Here is a 16,559-nt window from a genome sequence, read left to right as displayed (position 1 = left end):
ACGCTTCACGGGAGTCTGCTTTCAAAACCCATGCACCCCTGGCCTCCGTGGTCTCCCTCCCACCCTGCCTGCACCCTCACCAGCCACAAGAGCTGCTCTCGGTGCAGTTGGGAGCTCACACCCTGGTGTCCTGGGTGACACCTGGCCACGAGAACCAGGCCTGTCAGACTGCCACTTTTGGAATTCCGCTGCCGTAGAGCCCAGGATCCTCTTGGATTCTTGGAATTGTTGTTGTTTAGTCGCTCAGTTGTGTCTGACTCTTTGCGACTCTATGGACTATAGCCCGCCAGGCTCCTCGGTCCATGGGATTCTCCAGGCAAGAATACTGGAGTGGGTTGCCATTTTCTTCTCCAGGGGATCTTCCTGATCCAGGAATTGAACCTGTGTCTCCTGCTTTGGCAGTCGATTCTTCACCTCCGAGCCATCTGAGAGTCTCATTCTTAGAATTGGAGGAGGGTTAAAAGTTGGCCCTGCGCTATGCCAGCTACCACCAGCGGAGCCTGGCCCATGCTGTCCCTCCCAGGCCTGGCCCCAGTACCAGACAACAAGGCCCTTAAGACCCAGGATGCCTGGCTTGGGGCCTGCCCAGGAAGGAAGTGATAGTGAGAAATAGGGATCTACTGGTGTTTGCTGAGTGAAAAGATGAACAAACCTGCCCAAAGATGGAGGATCAGCCAGGAGCAGGAATTGCCCCTGGCTCTGGCGTGTCCCGGGGTCCTTTGGTGGCTTGTTAGTGCCAGAATCTTTGTGCATTCTGAGTCCTGTGATGTGCGTCCTGGGGCTGCCCCTCCCAAACATCTTCAAGCCCCTCTGAGGAGCTGCTCTCATCGTGGCCACCTGAGGCTTGACCGTGGAGACGAGCTCTAAACAGACATTGCAACATGGTGAGTGAAGCCTGGGCAGGGGAGGCAAGTGACCCCACCTGATGGTCAAGGGGACTAACTAGGGGTGAGAGGTGTCTCAGGAGGCAAATGTAAGTCAAGTCAGAGGAAAGAAGGAGGGACAGAGAAAGAGTGGAACTCGGGGAGATCAGACTTAAATAGTCTTGCCTTATGGTGACACAGGTGGTTCCTGGGACCACAGCAGCAGGGATGGGGGGCCGGGAACCAGGTAAGAGCAAGGGTGACCTGGTCTTCCAGGCACGTGGAATCAGCCCTGAGCCAGGGCAGACGAGGCAGGTTGGGGAGGAAGAGGTGGATTCTAGAAATATTTGGGAGGTGATTGGAGGAATCTGGCACTTCTTAGACATGGGAGACAAGCCAAAAGGGAGAGGCTGTGCTTGGGTATCTTTCCTTCATTAAAAAAAAAAATTATTTATTTATTTGGCTGTGTCAGATCTTAGCTGGGGCTTAGTTGCCCTATGGCATGTGGAATCTTAGTTCCTCAACTAGGGTTCAAACCCATGTCCCCTGCATTAGAAGGCAGATTCGTTTTTTTAATTTTTAAATTATGAAAACATAGTAACACTTTTACGGGAGGCATGGAAAGTACAGAACAAAGTTACATGTAGTTCCAATTAATTACAGTTGTTTTAGGTAGATAAGATATTTAGTTGGAATTTCAATATCAAACTCTCAGAAATTAATAGAATGGATGTACAGAGAAGCAGAAGCATACAGTAGACCTGAAAATCACTGTGAACCAATTAGACATTATTAAGATTTATACAAGAAGGTGGATTCTTAACCACTGGACCACCAGGGAGGTCCCTCCTGTGCCCAGGTTTCTGATGTGGGGATGGATATGAATGCAAAATGGGGCCCTTATGTTCTGAAAGTGGTCCTATCACCCCAGCCTTAGAGCCGATCCCCAGGAAAAGGGGGTTCTGGGAACGTCATCGTAGGTGAGTGAATCCACACGAACGCTAACAAATTGTTAGTATTTTACAAAGATGGAAGCCAGTCCTGGTCAGCGGAAGGCTGCCCAGTGAGCCTGCTGGGCTGCGGGCGTGCTGCCCCAGAGCAGGCGTTCCCCGGGCGCCACAGAGTCCACACGGAGTTGGGGTGGCAGGCCCGGTCATCACCAGCCCAGGCACCGCCACGCTGGGCCCTGGGGAGCTGTGCTGGGGCCTTCCGCCTCAGAGTCACGCTCGAGAGGGTCACCAGCTAGACCCAAGCTCCGCGAGGGCCAGCTCGTGACAGCCTGGAGCAGGGCGCCTAGTGAGAACTGCATTGCGGAGAACCTCTTTATTAAATGTTTTCCATGTTCTCCAGGGCTGTCCTTGGGGAAGTACCTCCAAACCCATTGGCCCATCACATCATGGCTCAGTGTTTAAAAACAAGTTCACTGTGAAGAAGGAAAAAACAGCAGTGATTGTGGGGGCGATGACTCACAGATGACTCATTGGGCCAAAAATCAAAGGCAGCAGAATGACAGCAGGTAGAAACCGGCCAGCACCCCTCCCTCTCTCTCACCCTCGGGGTTCACTTTATTCCTCTCATCTCTGAAGCGTCCGTTTCTCTCCATCTTCCCTGCAGTCCCCCAGGCCCGCCACCCTGGTTTCTCGATGGGGTGTCAGCAGTCGCCCCTTTGCTGGTCTCCGCACGTCTGCATCCCTGCTCCCCACCCCCATTCTTCCCGTGGCATCCAGAGGAACTCGATGATACACCTAATGTGTCTCACCTTTGCCCCCCCTCAGAGGTTTCCTCCCCGTGAGAGCAGGTCTTCTCATTTGCGAGGCGCCAGGATCCATCCCTTGCTCCCTGAATTCGTGCCTCTGTTAGCCCCTCCACCCCATCCCGCCACTGGGCCTTTGCACCTGCTTTTCCCTCGATAGAGACCATGCCTCCATTCCACGCCCCTTCCTCTAGGTCGTTCCTCAGCTCCACTCACGCTTCTTCAGAAGCCCTTCCTGACCCCTCAGCTCTCCTAGAGCCCTGTTGTTTTCCTCCTCGGCACCTTTTGTTTCCTTGTTGTAATCAGACATTTAAAACAACCAGCTTTTGCATCTCCTCTGCTAAACTCTCAACTCCAGCGGGGCAGGGACCACATGTGCTTTGCTCACCAGAGCGCCCCCTAGAGCTAGCACAGTGCCCAGCTCCCAGTAGGTGTTTAATACATATTTGTTGCCTGTTTTATAAAAAACCCCCTCACACCGGCCAGAATGGGCTGATGTGGGTGCCCTAGGAGCCTGGCACGTTCCACCCTCTGGGTGATGCAGGGGGAGGTGCAGATACAGGCTCCGCACCCCCCACCATGGTCGGGGGGTCCTGGGTGGGGGTGAGGGGACCCAGTCCGAGCAGAGACATCATTTGGGTAGTGCTGGCTGGTGGGGGCTGTGTCCCGGACATAAGAAGGGCGTTGCAGGAGGCAGTCAGAATAGCAACCATCCGTCATGCCCGGGAAGGTGGCCAGGCCCCAGGTGCTGGGGGAACACGAGGAGCTCCTGATGGCTTTGTGGTGCGTGTGTGCTAAGTCGCTTCACTTCTGTCTGACTCTTTGTGACCTCATGGACTGTAGCCCGCCAGGCTCCTCTGTCCATGGGGATTCTCCAGGCAAGAATGCTGGAGTCGGTTACCATGCCCTCCTCCAGGGGATCTTCCCAACCCAGGGATCGAACCCGTGTCTCCAGCAGCTCCTGCATTGCAGGTGGATTCTTTACCACTGAGCCACTGGGGAAGCCCGTTCCTGTTTGGCTTTGTGCTCACGGAAAGAATTTCCTTTCATGTTGGAGTTCCTCAGAGCCTTGTTGGGGTTTGTGACTCTCTGCCTCCTAGGAAGGGCCCCAGGGCCGGTGTCCCAGCCTGAGGGGCAGTTCATTGGTGCCTCCGCAGGATGGCGACTCAAGCACTTTCTGCAGAGCGCTGCCCCGCCCTGCTGTCCTTAGCAGGAAGCTGGAAGGCAGGGAGGGCCAGTCCAGCTCCTGGCCCCCCCAGCCCGCTGCTTCCTGGGTTCCCTGGGGCCCCTCCCGTCCTGCCCACAGCAGCCTGGGGAGCTGCCAGGCCCCTGGCAGAGGGTGGGGCGGGCACTACCTTCTCGGGAGGGGCCGACGTGAAACAGGAGCAGATGGACAGAGCCACACCCCGCTGCTCACTCTGCAGCCTGGCCACCCCACCCACCCCCACCTGTCCCCTCAGAAGGGGGAGGGGCAGCTGCTGGGCAGGACAACAGGTCAAGGGACCCAGCCCAGAGACCCTGCAGGCCTCTCAGAGGGAGGGTCAGATCCAGTCCCACTCACGGAGGGGGCCGGGGAGCCGACCGCTACAGACGGAACCGTGTTCCTCCAAATTCCTATGTTGAAGCCTCAGCGCATGACTGTTTAGTTAGTTCCCTCGACTGGCATGGAACCTGTGCCCCCTGCAGTGAAAGTGCCCAGTCCTCAGCGCTGGGCCTTCAGGGGCCTTCCAGAGTGTGGCCGTATTTGGAGAGAGGGTCTTTAAAGAGATAATGAAGTTAAGAGGTAATTAAGTCCTTGAGGGTGAGGATGTGACCCCATCAGACTGGTGCCCTTATAAGAAGAGATTAGGACACAGAGACACCGGGGTGCTGCAGGGGACAGACCAGGTGAAGAGGCAGGAAGGGGACGATCCAAGGAGACAGGTCCAGAAGACACCACTCCTGCCCACGTGATCTTGGCCTTCCAGCCTCCAGAACTGGGAGAATGTAAAGGTCTGCTGTTAAGCCGTCTGGTCTGGGGCGTTCTGCCCTGGCGGGTGGAGCAGACTGATCCACCCACCCTCACAGTGTTGGGGACATGAGCAGGGATGGGGTAGAGTACGCAGGGCAGGGGGCCATGGTGAGAGCTGCCGGAACAGTGTGTGCAGAGGCTTGGAGGCAGGAAGGGCCGGTCTCACGCTGGCCCCTTGGCCCAGCTTTCCCTGCCTCCTCTCCTCCCCAGGGCCCACTGCAGCCGTGTCCTGGCCCCCTCCCCACCGACCACCACTACTCCCAGCCTGACCCCAGGAGCCCAGGGGTCACCCTTGATTCCTCCTCCTCTAGGTGAGCCCGGCAGGCAGCCCTGCCCCCTTCTGCTGGCCTCAGTCTCCCCTCCCCCGTCAGATGAGTGACCATCTCTAAGCTCCTTCAGCACAGACACTCGAGTCCCCACCTCCCCGAAACCCCACTGCCTGTGGGGTGACGCAGGCTGGAGTTATTCCCAGGAAGAATGCGTCGCCCTTGACAACTATTCTTCTCCCTGACTTCCGACCTCTCCCCGCTGAGGGACAGACAGGAATGCCCCATTAATCATCTTGGCCTCTCCCTCCAAGTCCTCAGCCCCCCTTCCTCCGCTCCCCAGTGGAGATGTTGCTGCATGGAACCGTCAGGCTCAGCTTCGCCCTCCAGTCCCTGTGCCTTGTCCGAGCCCTGAATCTAGGCGCCTAGGGCAGTGGGAGAGCCCTCGGGGCAGGGGGTGGGGAATGGGCTGAGAGTGGGCTCGGGTCAGGCCCTACCCTGTCCCATAAGTGACCCCAGGTACAGAGCCAGGTAGGTCCCTGGGAATAGACTATTCCCCAGGGCTCGGTGTGTCCCACCTGTCCCTGCAGCCCTCCCTGGCTCCCCCAGGCATTCTAGCCCCTTCACACTGGCTCCCCTGCAGAAGCCCCAGTTTGAATGCAGGACCAGGGGGACTCCTCAGGCCCTGTGGGTCTGGGAAGGAGCACTGGGCCTGGGGGGAGAGACGGAGCCGGCTGGCGCCCCAGGGTGGGCCGTGGGGAGGATCGCCCTGCGGACATATGGGACCTTGACCTGGATCAAGTGAAAAGGGCATCGAGGGTTGCCCCCGCCTGTGACTTGTGATTAAAAATAGAACATTTCAGGGACTTCCCTGGTGGGCCAGGGGTGAAGAATCTGCCTTGCAATACGGGAGCCGTGGGTTTGATCCCTGGTTGGAAAACTAAAGTCCCACATGCTGTGGAGCAGCTAAGCCCGCTTGCTGCAACTAAGGCCCGTGTGTCTCAGCTACTGAGCCCACGAGCCGCAGCTAGAGAGTCTCTGGGATGCAATGGAAGATCCCGCATGAGTCAATGAAGACCTGACACAACTAAACAGAGAAAATTTTTTGAAAATAGCATTTCAAATCAGTAGAAATAGAGCTGATTTTTCAGTATTTTAGTTTTTTTTTCAATATCTGAGGTTTTTTTTTTTAGGTTTCATTACATAGGCATGATTGATTAAACCTTCGGCAGCTGATGATAAATCTAACCTCCAGCCCCTCCCCCCTCTCCAGAGGTCGGGGGATGAAGCTGCAAATTCTTGATCACGTGGCTGGTTCCCTTGGCAACCAGCCCCCCTCCTGTGATTATCTAGGGGCTTTCCAAAATCATAGCAACATAAACTCAGGTGTGGTTGAAAGGGGCTTGTTACAGAAAACAAAACAAAACAGCCATTTCACCTTTATCACTCCGGGGCTATTTCAGGGAACCAAGGATGTTCCTTTGTGAGCTGCGTGCTGGGGACCACAGACAAAGACCTTAATGCACGTCACTGCAGCCATAGGTAACTGATGCAAAGACACACACCGAACTGAGGAGAGTCGATGCCTCGGGGAGCACAGAAATAGGATAGAGAAGGCCGGAAGAGATTAGAAAAAAAAAAAAGCAAGACCTTGTGCAGAGCAGTAATGAGGGGCCCACAGACTGAGAGAGATGCATGGTCCTTTGCTCCTACGGCCCCTGGGTTAAACAGATGAAAAGGGGGCCGGTTTCCAACCCCACCACTGACCGTCCACAGGGCCGAGAAAGCTCCTCTCCCTGGGGGGCCCGTTGTTCTCATCTGTATGATGAGATTAATAGTCAGGCCTGCCTGCCTGCTTCTGGGATCTGAGATGAGTCGATGGGCAAGAATGTACTTTCGAAAGGTTAAAGCCGGCTCCTCCCATGTTCAGATGGCTGCTTTCAGCTGCCTTTCAGAAGAGTAAAAAAAGAAGAAAAAAGTAAATCTATATACTTTTATTACTGTACATTATATTAAAATATATGTAAGTGTAATATATACAGTATACATATATATTTATACATACTTTTTGTAAGTATACATATATATGTTTTATATACATGTAAGTACGGCAGCCCACTCCAGTACTTTTGCCTGGAAAATCCCATGGATGGAGGAGCCTGGTAGGCTCCAGTCCATGAGGTCACTAAGAGTCGGACACGACTGAGCGACTTCACTTTCACTTTTCACTTTCATGCATTGGAGAAGGAAATGGCAACCCACTCCAGTGTTCTTGCCTGGAGAATCTCAGAGACAGGGGAGCCTGGTGGGCTGCCATCTCTGGGGTTGCACAGAGTCAGACACGACTAAAGCGACTTAGCAGCAGTAGCAGGTATATATTGATGTATAGAGAGTAACTTAGTGTGTGTGTATATATTATACACACACATATGTATATACTGTGCTTAGTCGCTTTAGTCGTGTCCGACTCTTTTGTGACCCCATGGACTGTAGCCCGCCAGGCTACAGATACAATCCTCTATCTACGGGGATTCTCCAGGCAAGAATGCTGGAGTGGGTTGCCAGTTCCTCCTCCAGGGGATCTTCCCAACCCAGGGATCAAACCCAAATCTCCTGCACCTCCTGCATTGCAGGTGGATTCTTTACCGCTGAGCCACCGGGGAAGCATATTGTGTATACTATACACACGTATATACTATACTCTCCCATAGTGTGTATACATACACACACACACACACACACACATACACACACACACGGGAGAGGCTTGAGAGCAAGTATAGCAAAATGTTAACAGTTGTTGAATCTGGGTAGGGACTGTATATAAGGGCATTCTTTGTTCTATAGACTTCCAACTTTCCCAGGTGTGACCATTTCTGTAATAACAGGCTGGCGAGATAAAGAAGCTTTTCCGGGGTTGGGTCTGCCCGGGACTTGCCGGCTCATGTCCCCCTCTCTTCTGCCTCCAGGCCCAGCAGCAGGTCATGTCCTCTGAGAGGCCCACACCTCTGCTTCAAAGTCTAAGCACGACCTCCGTGTCTCATGGCTAAACGTCAAGCACAGGATGACCTGCATCTGAAGCCCATCCGTGTAACCGGCAGCACGCCGAAGTGGCTGCTTTGTGGAGGCCTCCCCCACACCCCATGCCAGACCCGGGGGCCCTCCCCCTCCACCCGGCCATCCTGTGGGGAAAGGAGGGGGATTCCTGCCTCCAGGAGCTTCCAGCAGGAGGAGGGCCAGGTGTGGCCAGAGCTGCACTTGATGAAACAATACATTTTATTGCAACAAGTGTATAAGAGGATGGAGGTGCACGTCGGGTGCTGTGGAGGGCCTTAAGAGGAGGCACCAAGGCCAATTTGGTGACACCGGACCCTGGGGTAGGTAGGGCCAAAGGACAAGAGCTCGCTGGGTACGCAAGGCAGTGAGGACCCTCCAGGGAGAGCCTGGCCTGAGCCAAGACACAGAGGCGAGAGGCCTTGGGAGAGGGTGTCTCAGCGCCTTTTGGTTGAGGCTCCCCATGAACACCTGGACTACCCCAACTTTGTCTGCCTCCTCTCCCCCTTTAGATACTTAAAAAAATATATTTATTCATTTATTTGGCTGTGCCAGGTCTTACTTGTAGCATTCGGGATCTTTAGTTGCCGCTTATGGGACCTAGCTCCCTGACCAGAGATAGAATCCAGGCCCCTGCATTGGGAGCACAGAGTCCTAGCCACTGGACCACCCGGGAAATCCTGTTCCCTGAGTTTTCCCCTCTGGTTTTGGCCCCCAGTTCCCTGGGGGCTGGGCTTCCCTGGTGGTTGAGATGGTAAAGAATCTGCCTGCTAATGCAGGAGACCCAGGTTCGATCCCTGGGCCAGGAAGATTCCTGGAGGAGGAAATGGCAACCCACTCCAGTATTCTTGCCTGGAGAATCCCATGGACAGAGGCACCTGGTGGGCTACGGTCCATGGAGTCGCAAAGAGTCAGACACGACTGAGCAACTAACACTCCCTTGAGGCTGAGTCAGTCACTGGTGAAAGGCAGTAATGTTCATATCCTGCAAAGTCTGCGACCATTTGCTAGCGAGTCCAAGTAAACAGTTGGTCGAAAAAAGTCTACTAGGTAATAACATAGTGTCAGTAGGAATATTTTCCTTTTTTCAAGTTCACTGCAATAAACAATTTGCACATTTTAAGTATTTTGGGAAAGAAAGATAGTTCAGGTGGGCTGGCAATCAACTAGATTATATATTTGATTATATAGAGATATAAATCAAATGCATTATAATGACTAAGGAATATAATTAATTGTTTTTTTAAAATTCAAGTGTCCCCCAAAGGAGTTTGAGTTTTAAGAGGGTGGCTCTGGTCAGCTGTGGAGCTAGGCCGAGTGGGGTCCCTGTGCTTGGAGCAGAGAACCCCATGAGGGGGGCTACTCCAGTCCAGGTGAGAGGTGGTCGGTTCATGCTCCACCCACCAGCCCTGGGCCCCAGCCGAGAACCTTCTGTCTGGAGGGGGGATTGTCCTGCTCTGGCAGTGGCCAGAGATGGAGGAAGGAGAGAGGAGGTCACCTGGATAAGGAGAGGAGGGAGGGTGATGTGGGGGAGCCCCTCCCTGGGTGAGGCTGCAGGAGGGCAGCAGGGAGTCACCCTAGGCTTGCCTTGCGGGGGAGATCTTCCAGTTCTGGGGTCTGCCCCAGCAATCTTAGACAAGCCCCCTTCCTCTTTCTGTACCTCATCCAGGAAATGAAGATTACTGCCTTCCGCACAGGGGGGCCGTGGGGAGCCCCCTCCCGGGGCCAGGCAGCAGGGAGTGCCCTGAATGCCCCCAGGCTTGCCTTGGGGGTGATCCTCCAATTCTGGGGTCTGCCCCAGCTGGCTGGGTGATCTTAGACAAGCCCCCCTTTCCGCTTTCTGTGCCTCATCCAGGAAATGAGGATTACTCCCTTCCGCACAGGGTGCCCATGGGGAGCCCTGGGTGCCAGGTTGGAGAACTGTTTGGATGAGGAGATTCCACAGGGCCTGGCAGAACTGCCACTGGGGCTGCCTGGACCCAGGGCTGCCGACCCCTCCCGGGGCCCCTCCCTGGCCAGGCCCTCTTGGAGTTGGGGGTGGGTGCCCGGGCTGGTCTGGCAGCACAGCTAATTATTCTGTTCAGACCCCTCCCTCGCGATGCCAAATCCTTAGGGCCAACAGATTCAGCCCCTAAACCTGTCCGACCAGTTGTCTGAGAGAAGGGGGCACCTGGGAGGGGCAGCAGGAGGTGCCAGAAGCGGCTGCCCCATCCCAGCACAGGGAGCGGAGCCTCTGGGGCTCTGGATGCTGCGGACAGACCCTTGGACAGACAGACGGTTGGACGCTTGTTCTGGCCATGGGGCTTGGCAGGGGACAGTCTCCGCTGCTGATGGCACTGTTGCTGCTGCTGGCCTGCCTCCAGATGGGGATGAGCCTGGGTGAGTGAGGGTCGGGGCAGCGTGGGTGGGGTGAGGAGGGGGTGGTGCCCACCACGCTTCAGGCTTCCGGAAGACAGAGCCCACCTTCCCCAGCTGCCTCCTGCGTCTGAGTCCTGAGTCTGGGGCTGGGTCCCAGATGGGTCAGGGGAGACAGCCCACCAGAAGAGGGCACAAGGCAGACACCTGTGCCCCCGCCCCCCAAGACAGGGGAGCAAGGAGCGCTTCCTGCCTCTCTGGGCTTCTCGTCCCCTGTCTCCCGAGCCCAGTTGTCACCAAGTGGCTTCCCTCCTTCCCCTCCTCCATGTCCCCAGGAAAGGTTTAAAGAGGACTTCAGGGCACTTCCCTGCCGGTCCAGTGGTTAAAAATATGTGCCTCCACTGCAGGGGGTGGGTGGGGAACTAAGATCCTGCAAGCGTGGCCCCCCAACATTTTTTTTTAATTAAAAAAAATTAAAGAAGTCTTTAAGGATAACACTCCAAAAGGAAGCTCTGCAAGGGAGCGACAGGCATAGTTCACTGTCAGGCTCTTCAACTGGAAGAACTTAGACACACACCCCCCAACCCCCATTGCTGCTGCTCTGCGCCTTTCTCCTCTGTTAAGCACGAACATTAAGTACCTGCTGTATGCAGGGTGCCCTGGGCCTCAGAGCCGGGAGCTCTGAGAGGGGAGGTTCTAACCCTGAACCTTTGGCGCTTAGCTGAATTTAATAGAAATGAATCATATTGAACTGAACTGAACCAAAAGAGGAAGAGGGTTCTGGAAACTTCCCTAGCCCATCTCATCTTTCTGCAGCTCTCCAGCAATTGGGGCTGGAGGGAGGGGGAGCTCTGACCTCAGGGGGCCCGGAGAGGAAGTAGGGGTTCTGAGCTCTCTGAGCAGAGCCTGAAGGCTGGACAGGGCTGTGGGAGGCTGAGAAGGGGACAGGTTCCCAAAGGGGAGGGAGTCTGAGGTGGGCGGGAGGTGCAGAGCTCTAGGTGAGGAGAGGTCACCCCGCGCTCTGAGCCAGGACCCATCCCCACGTCTGGGCCTGGGGTCTTCCTGTGTCACCACCCCCCCCCCCCACCAAGCCATTCACGCCTCCCATCAAACCAACCAACCTGGACCATGTGTGTGGAGCTGGGGAGACTCGAGAGGTGGGTAAACTGAGGCCCGGAGAGTGTCAGAGCTCAAGGTCACTGGGCTCTGCCAGAGTCCAGCCTAGGGTTCAGGCTTGGGCTCAGTTCAGTTCAGTTGCTCAGTCGTGTCTGACTCTTTGCGACTCCATGAATGCACGCCAGGCCTCCCTGTCCATCACCAACTCCCGGAGTTCACTCAAACTCACGTCCATCAAGTCAGTGATGCCATCCAGCCATCTCATCCTCTGTCGTCCCCTTCTCCTCCTGCCCCCAATCCCTCCCAGCATCACAGTCTTTTCCAATGAGTCAACTCTTCGCATGAGGTGGCCAAAGAACTGGAGTTTCAGCTTTAGCATCATTCCTTCCAAAGAACACCCAGGGACTGATCTCCTTTAGAATGGACTGGTTGGATGTCCTTGCAGTCCAAGGGACTCTCAAGAGTCTTCTCCAACACCACAGTTCAAAAGCATCGATTCTTCGGCGCTCAGCTTTCTTCACAATCCAACTCTCACAACCATACATGACTACTGGAAAAACCATAGCCTTGACTAGACGGACCTTTCTTGGCAAAGCAATGTCTCTGCTTTTCAATATGCTATCTAGGGTGGTCATAACTTTCCTTCCAAGGAGTGTCTTTTCATTTCATGGCTGCAGTCACCATCTGCAGAGATTTTGGAGCCCAAAAAAATAAAGTCTGACACTGTTTCCCCATCTATTTCCCATTAAGTGATGGGACCAGATGCCATGATCTTCGTTTTCTGAATGTTGAGTTTTAAGCCAACTTTTTCACTCTCCTCTTTCACTTTCATCAAGAGGCTTTTTAGTTCCTCTTCACTTTCTGTCATAAGGGTGGTATCCTCTCCATATCTGAGGTTATTGATATTTCTCCCGGCAATCTTGATTCCAGCTTGTGCTTCTTTAGGCTTCCCCAAATCTGAGTCTCACCCCAGCAAGACCTAAGATGCCTCTCTCACAACTGACTATGCAGCTTGGGGAGGGGCCTCTGGAACCTCCATCTGCCCTGTACTTCACTGAGACCCTGGTGACTCCAGGGGGCAAGGCTTCCCCCTGACCGCCAATGGTGCCCACCCCTAATAGGCTCCCAAGGCAGGGGCCAGGGGCTGGATGCCAAGAAGCCCTCCTGATTAATGCCTGATTAGAACCCCCAGGAAAAGCCCTAACTCCCCCCTCAGAATGGGGCTTCCCGGACTGTGAGCCTCCAGACTAGACTATGAGGAGTTGGTCATCGTGTTGAGTCTCTTTTCTCTGCCCCCACCCGGCCCAGAGCGCATCAGCTACGTGCCCCAGCTCTCGAGTGCCACCCTGGCAGGGAGGCTCACCCAGTCCACCTTCACACTGGAGCAGCCGCGGGGCCAGTTCAGCCACCCCAGCATCTCCGACTCTGACGCCATCTGGCTAGTGGTGGCCCACAGCAACGGTGGGTGCTGCCGGGGCCTTGCTTTTCCCTCTGTGAAGTGAGCCTGGGGGGAGCAGGCGGTAGGTGGATGTGGCCACCCCCACCGTCTGACCCTCGGTGCCACCTTCAGCCGCGCAGAAGTTCACGGCCCCACAGAAGGTGGAGGACACCCCGGTCCCTGCCGACTTCCCCCAGCGGGGCTACTACCTCACACTGAGGGCCAGCCGGGCTCTCTACCCCGGCGGCCCGCCCAGCAACCAGCTCCGGGTCCTGCGCGTCGGCAACGATACCCGCTGCTCCCCGAGGACAAGAGGCTGCAACCGCCCACTTCCGGGCCCCGGCCCCTACCGGTGAGCGCTGGGCTGGGGCGGGGGTGGAAGGCTCCTGCCTGTGTCCAGGCCTGAGCCCGGGTGCCTGGGAGCGTGGCTCCAGTTCTGCCAATGGCAGGAGGGGACCAGGGAGGCCGCGGTGAATTGTCTAGTCTTCTTGAGCAGAGGCCCCGCCCCCAGCTCGAGCCCCCACCCCATGGGCCACCTGGACCACATGGGCGGGGTCTCCCCATCCAGTCAGAGTGGGCCCCATCTCATCTCACTCAGGACTTGATTCACTGATGTTCTGTGCTGGGGGACCTAGCCCATTCCACTCACTGTCCCAGGTGAGAACACTGAGGGTCCCAGAAAGGGCAGGCCATGCACCCAAGGCCGCACAGCGGAGACAGTCACGACTGGGATCAGAGCCCCTTCCGGTGGACTCTAAGGCTGCGCTTTCAGCTCCAGGCTGTTCCTCCCAGGTCCTGGGAGTCAGGGAGACAGACTGACAGGCACCAGGGTGGGAGGGTTTCAGGTCCCCGGGACTCGCACCCCCAATGCTGGATCTCCTGTTCAGAGTGAAGTTCCTGGTGATGAGTGACAGGGGACCCATGGCTGAGACAGAGTGGTCCAGTGAGACCCGCCTGCAGCAAGGTATGCGGCCAGGTGTGCAGGGCCAACAGGAGGCCTGGGGGTGGGCTGGGAGGAACGGGCCAGCCCCTAGTCCGTCAGAGCCCCTCTCCCAGCCTGTGCCCCCGCCCCATTCTTTCCCGGCTGGGCTGGGAGGCTGTTGGTCTGGGGGCTGTTCCAGGTCCCTCTTCTCAGGTCGGATCTCTTTCCTCCCTTCCTGCCCTACCCACCTGTGGCACCCCCTGGCGTCCTCAGCCGAGGTGCTCCAGGCTGCCCCAGGGCCCCAGACCGCAGGCACTGTGGTCATCATTGCCATCCTGTCCGTCCTGCTGGCCGTCCTCCTCGCTGCCCTCCTCGCCCTGCTCATCTTCACCTGGTACGTGGACAGGGTCGAGGCTCCCCTGGGAGGGTGGGGTCCCTGACCTGGGCCGCCTCTTCCCTTCCCCTCGATCCAGGCCTCCAACCCTGCTCCCCATTGCTAGCTCTGCAGGAGAGGTTTTCCCTGAAGGCCAAACAGGGGTAACAGTTATTGATCAAGGGATCCCCAGCGTTCTAGAGCCAGTATGTGTGCTTGTGGGCTCATTGACCCCTGTTTCCCTCGTCCCTCTGCCTGCCTGACACCCGCTGATGGGTGGAGCCGGTGGGTGGGGCCACATTTTCTGAGCGGACACCATCTGCCCCCTGGTGGCAACAGCTAGAATTGCACGTGGGGGCACAGAGCAGACGGTCCAGGCGGATGGAGGTGAATTGTTTTTCCTCTAAGCGCTGAGCTTTGACTTGAGTGCTCAAGGCTTCATTTAGAACTCAGATGCGGGGGCCTGGTGGGGAAAGCGATGTCCACAAGGCTTCCTAGAGGAAAGAGACATCTGATCCCTAAAGAGAATTTGGAGAGGAGGGGGAGGGAAGCAAGTGGGGAGGGTCTGGGGGCAGAAGAGTTGCCACCAAGGCCTGGGCCTTGATTCAAGGCTGAGCTGTATCCTGAAGGCCAGAGAGAGCCAGTGGCCGGTTTTGATCAGGGGAAACGCAGATGCTGTTGTGGAGGCGTCCTGGGTGTGGGGAGTGGAGGAGACCATGGGGGCGGGGTCGTGACAAAGAGGGGGGAGACAGAGCTGCGTTTTCTCAGATTTAGGGACACAGCACTCCAGGCTCTAAGCCATGGCCATCAGATTTCAATTGGGCTGTCCATTCACCATCCTCTCTGTCTCTCCCCTCCCCTCCACACCCACCCAGGTACGACACCTGCGGGAGCACGCCCATCTCTGGCCCAGGGGAGCTGGTGTTCGTGAGAAAATATGACACCCACCACATGTCCAGGCCTTCAACTGTGGGGGGCTCCTGAGGGCCTCCAGGGGGCCCCTGGTGCAGGCTGGGGGCCCACTCTGCTGCTTCAGAGCCCGAGGAGAGAGTGTTTCTAACTAAGGGGGAGGGGAGGGTATCCTTAGCCCAAAGCTTGGGCCTGCCCCTTTGAGGAATAAATGTCCCCAGCAGCTCCCTGAATGGCTGGGTCATGAACATCTGTTGGTCTCCCTGCGTGCCTGTCCCAGCCCCTCTCAGGAGGACACAGCATCAGGGGGGCAACCCAGGGGTTCTAGGCCAGCCGAGCCATCCGGGCAGCGAGGATGAATCCAGTGACCCCGTTAGGTCTAGTGAGGCCCACCTGCCCTGTGGGCACATGCCATCCCTCCCCACCAGCCTCCTCTCTGTGGCCTCTCCTCCTGGCTGGAGGACTTAGAGCTTCTAGGCTTCACCCCCACTCCTGTGCTCACTCTGGGTGGGGGCGCGGAAGTGTGTGAGAAGCTGTAACTCCTTGGAGATGCCTGGGTTCAGACTGGGGGCCCAAACCCCATGCAGGACACCGAGCGTCTGTCGTCATCCACTCCACTCTGGGCCGAGATGACCCAGGCGGGGCTCTGTCCTCACGTCGCTCAGCGCCGTGGGGGACAGTGCTGTAGCCACGTGTTCCGGGAAACAAACTCACTCAGAAGGACAATGCAGATAGTGGAGTGCAGTTTATTACACCTGCGGGCCCAGGGCAGAGTCTCCTCTTAGCCAAGGACCCTGACCAGTTTTTCTGAAAACCTTATATACCCTAGGTGTATGTGCCCAAACCCACCTCCCCAAATTCCCTGAAACTAGTCTGAACAAAGGAAAAGAAAGTATAATCAAAGTTAACTCTGATTCATATGCCTTAAGCCTAGGTAGTTAACAGGGGACAATTATCAATAGGCCTGTGGTCATACCCCAATAAGCATGATAGAATTTATTCTATTTGGTTACACAGATAATTAGGGTGTTCTTTTAGGCAACAGAGAGTCTAGGTATGAGCCCTGGGGCTCTTTCATCCGGGGGTCGGGGGGCCTGGTTTTCCTGTTGGTTTGTCGTTTCCATAGATACTGGGCATAGAGCTCAAAGTCCACAGTCCGGCCCAAGATGGACTCCTGCTTTCAAGGTGGAGCCTGTTCTGTCTGTTTCCTCCTTCATTCCCCTCTCTTGATGCTCTTAACTCATAGTATGAGCATCATTCATAGGGATATATTGCACCCTGACTCTCCGACCTCCAATCTGGGAGAACGACATCAATCTTTGAGTTACAAAGTTCATAATACATTGTAAAATAAAGGGTCCACAAAGCAGAACTATCAAGGCAACTATAACAATGGTAAATATAGTTTTCCACCCATCACTCTTCACCCAAGATAGGACCGAAGTCCAAAAAGGAAGATTGTCATCAGACATAACTTTTACCTGACCTTTCATGTCATC

At 55.8% G+C, this 16,559-nt stretch overlaps 1 protein-coding gene across 2 annotated transcripts; it reads left to right on the top strand.

Moving 5' to 3' along the window:
* Positions 1–10,027: 10,027 nt before the first annotated feature.
* On the top strand, positions 10,028–15,312 carry UPK3BL2 (uroplakin 3B like 2). Of its 2 annotated transcripts, none has more exons than XM_027527791.1 (6): positions 10,028–10,326; positions 12,727–12,879; positions 12,989–13,208; positions 13,744–13,832; positions 14,052–14,172; positions 15,027–15,312. In XM_027527791.1, the coding sequence occupies exons 1-6, from the start codon at positions 10,245–10,247 to the stop codon at positions 15,133–15,135; spliced, it is 774 nt and encodes a 257-aa protein (XP_027383592.1). In that variant the 5' UTR covers positions 10,028–10,244; the 3' UTR covers positions 15,136–15,312. The 2 variants fall into 2 exon arrangements, with proteins under 2 accessions (XP_027383592.1, XP_027383593.1); XM_027527792.1 differs by having other exon boundaries at positions 10,158–10,326; positions 13,744–13,820; positions 15,027–15,293.
* Positions 15,313–16,559: the final 1,247 nt, after the last annotated feature.

The sequence above is a fragment of the Bos indicus x Bos taurus genome, chromosome 25, assembly GCF_003369695.1.
Source record: "Bos indicus x Bos taurus breed Angus x Brahman F1 hybrid chromosome 25, Bos_hybrid_MaternalHap_v2.0, whole genome shotgun sequence".
Lineage (NCBI taxonomy): Eukaryota > Metazoa > Chordata > Mammalia > Artiodactyla > Bovidae > Bos > Bos indicus x Bos taurus.
The sequence above is the reverse complement of the archived record's forward strand: the minus strand, read 5'-3'. Positions and strand labels throughout refer to the sequence as shown.

Excerpts from the sequence above, each read along its gene's own strand:
- UPK3BL2 (XM_027527791.1), top strand. The coding sequence starts at position 10,245 with ATGGGGCTTGGCAGGGGACAGTCTCCGCTGCTGATGGCACTGTTGCTG. Across the intron at positions 12,880-12,988 it reads AGTGGTGGCCCACAGCAACG|CCGCGCAGAAGTTCACGGCC; the intron begins GTGGGTGCTGCC and ends TGCCACCTTCAG. Across the intron at positions 13,209-13,743 it reads CCGGGCCCCGGCCCCTACCG|AGTGAAGTTCCTGGTGATGA; the intron begins GTGAGCGCTGGG and ends TCTCCTGTTCAG.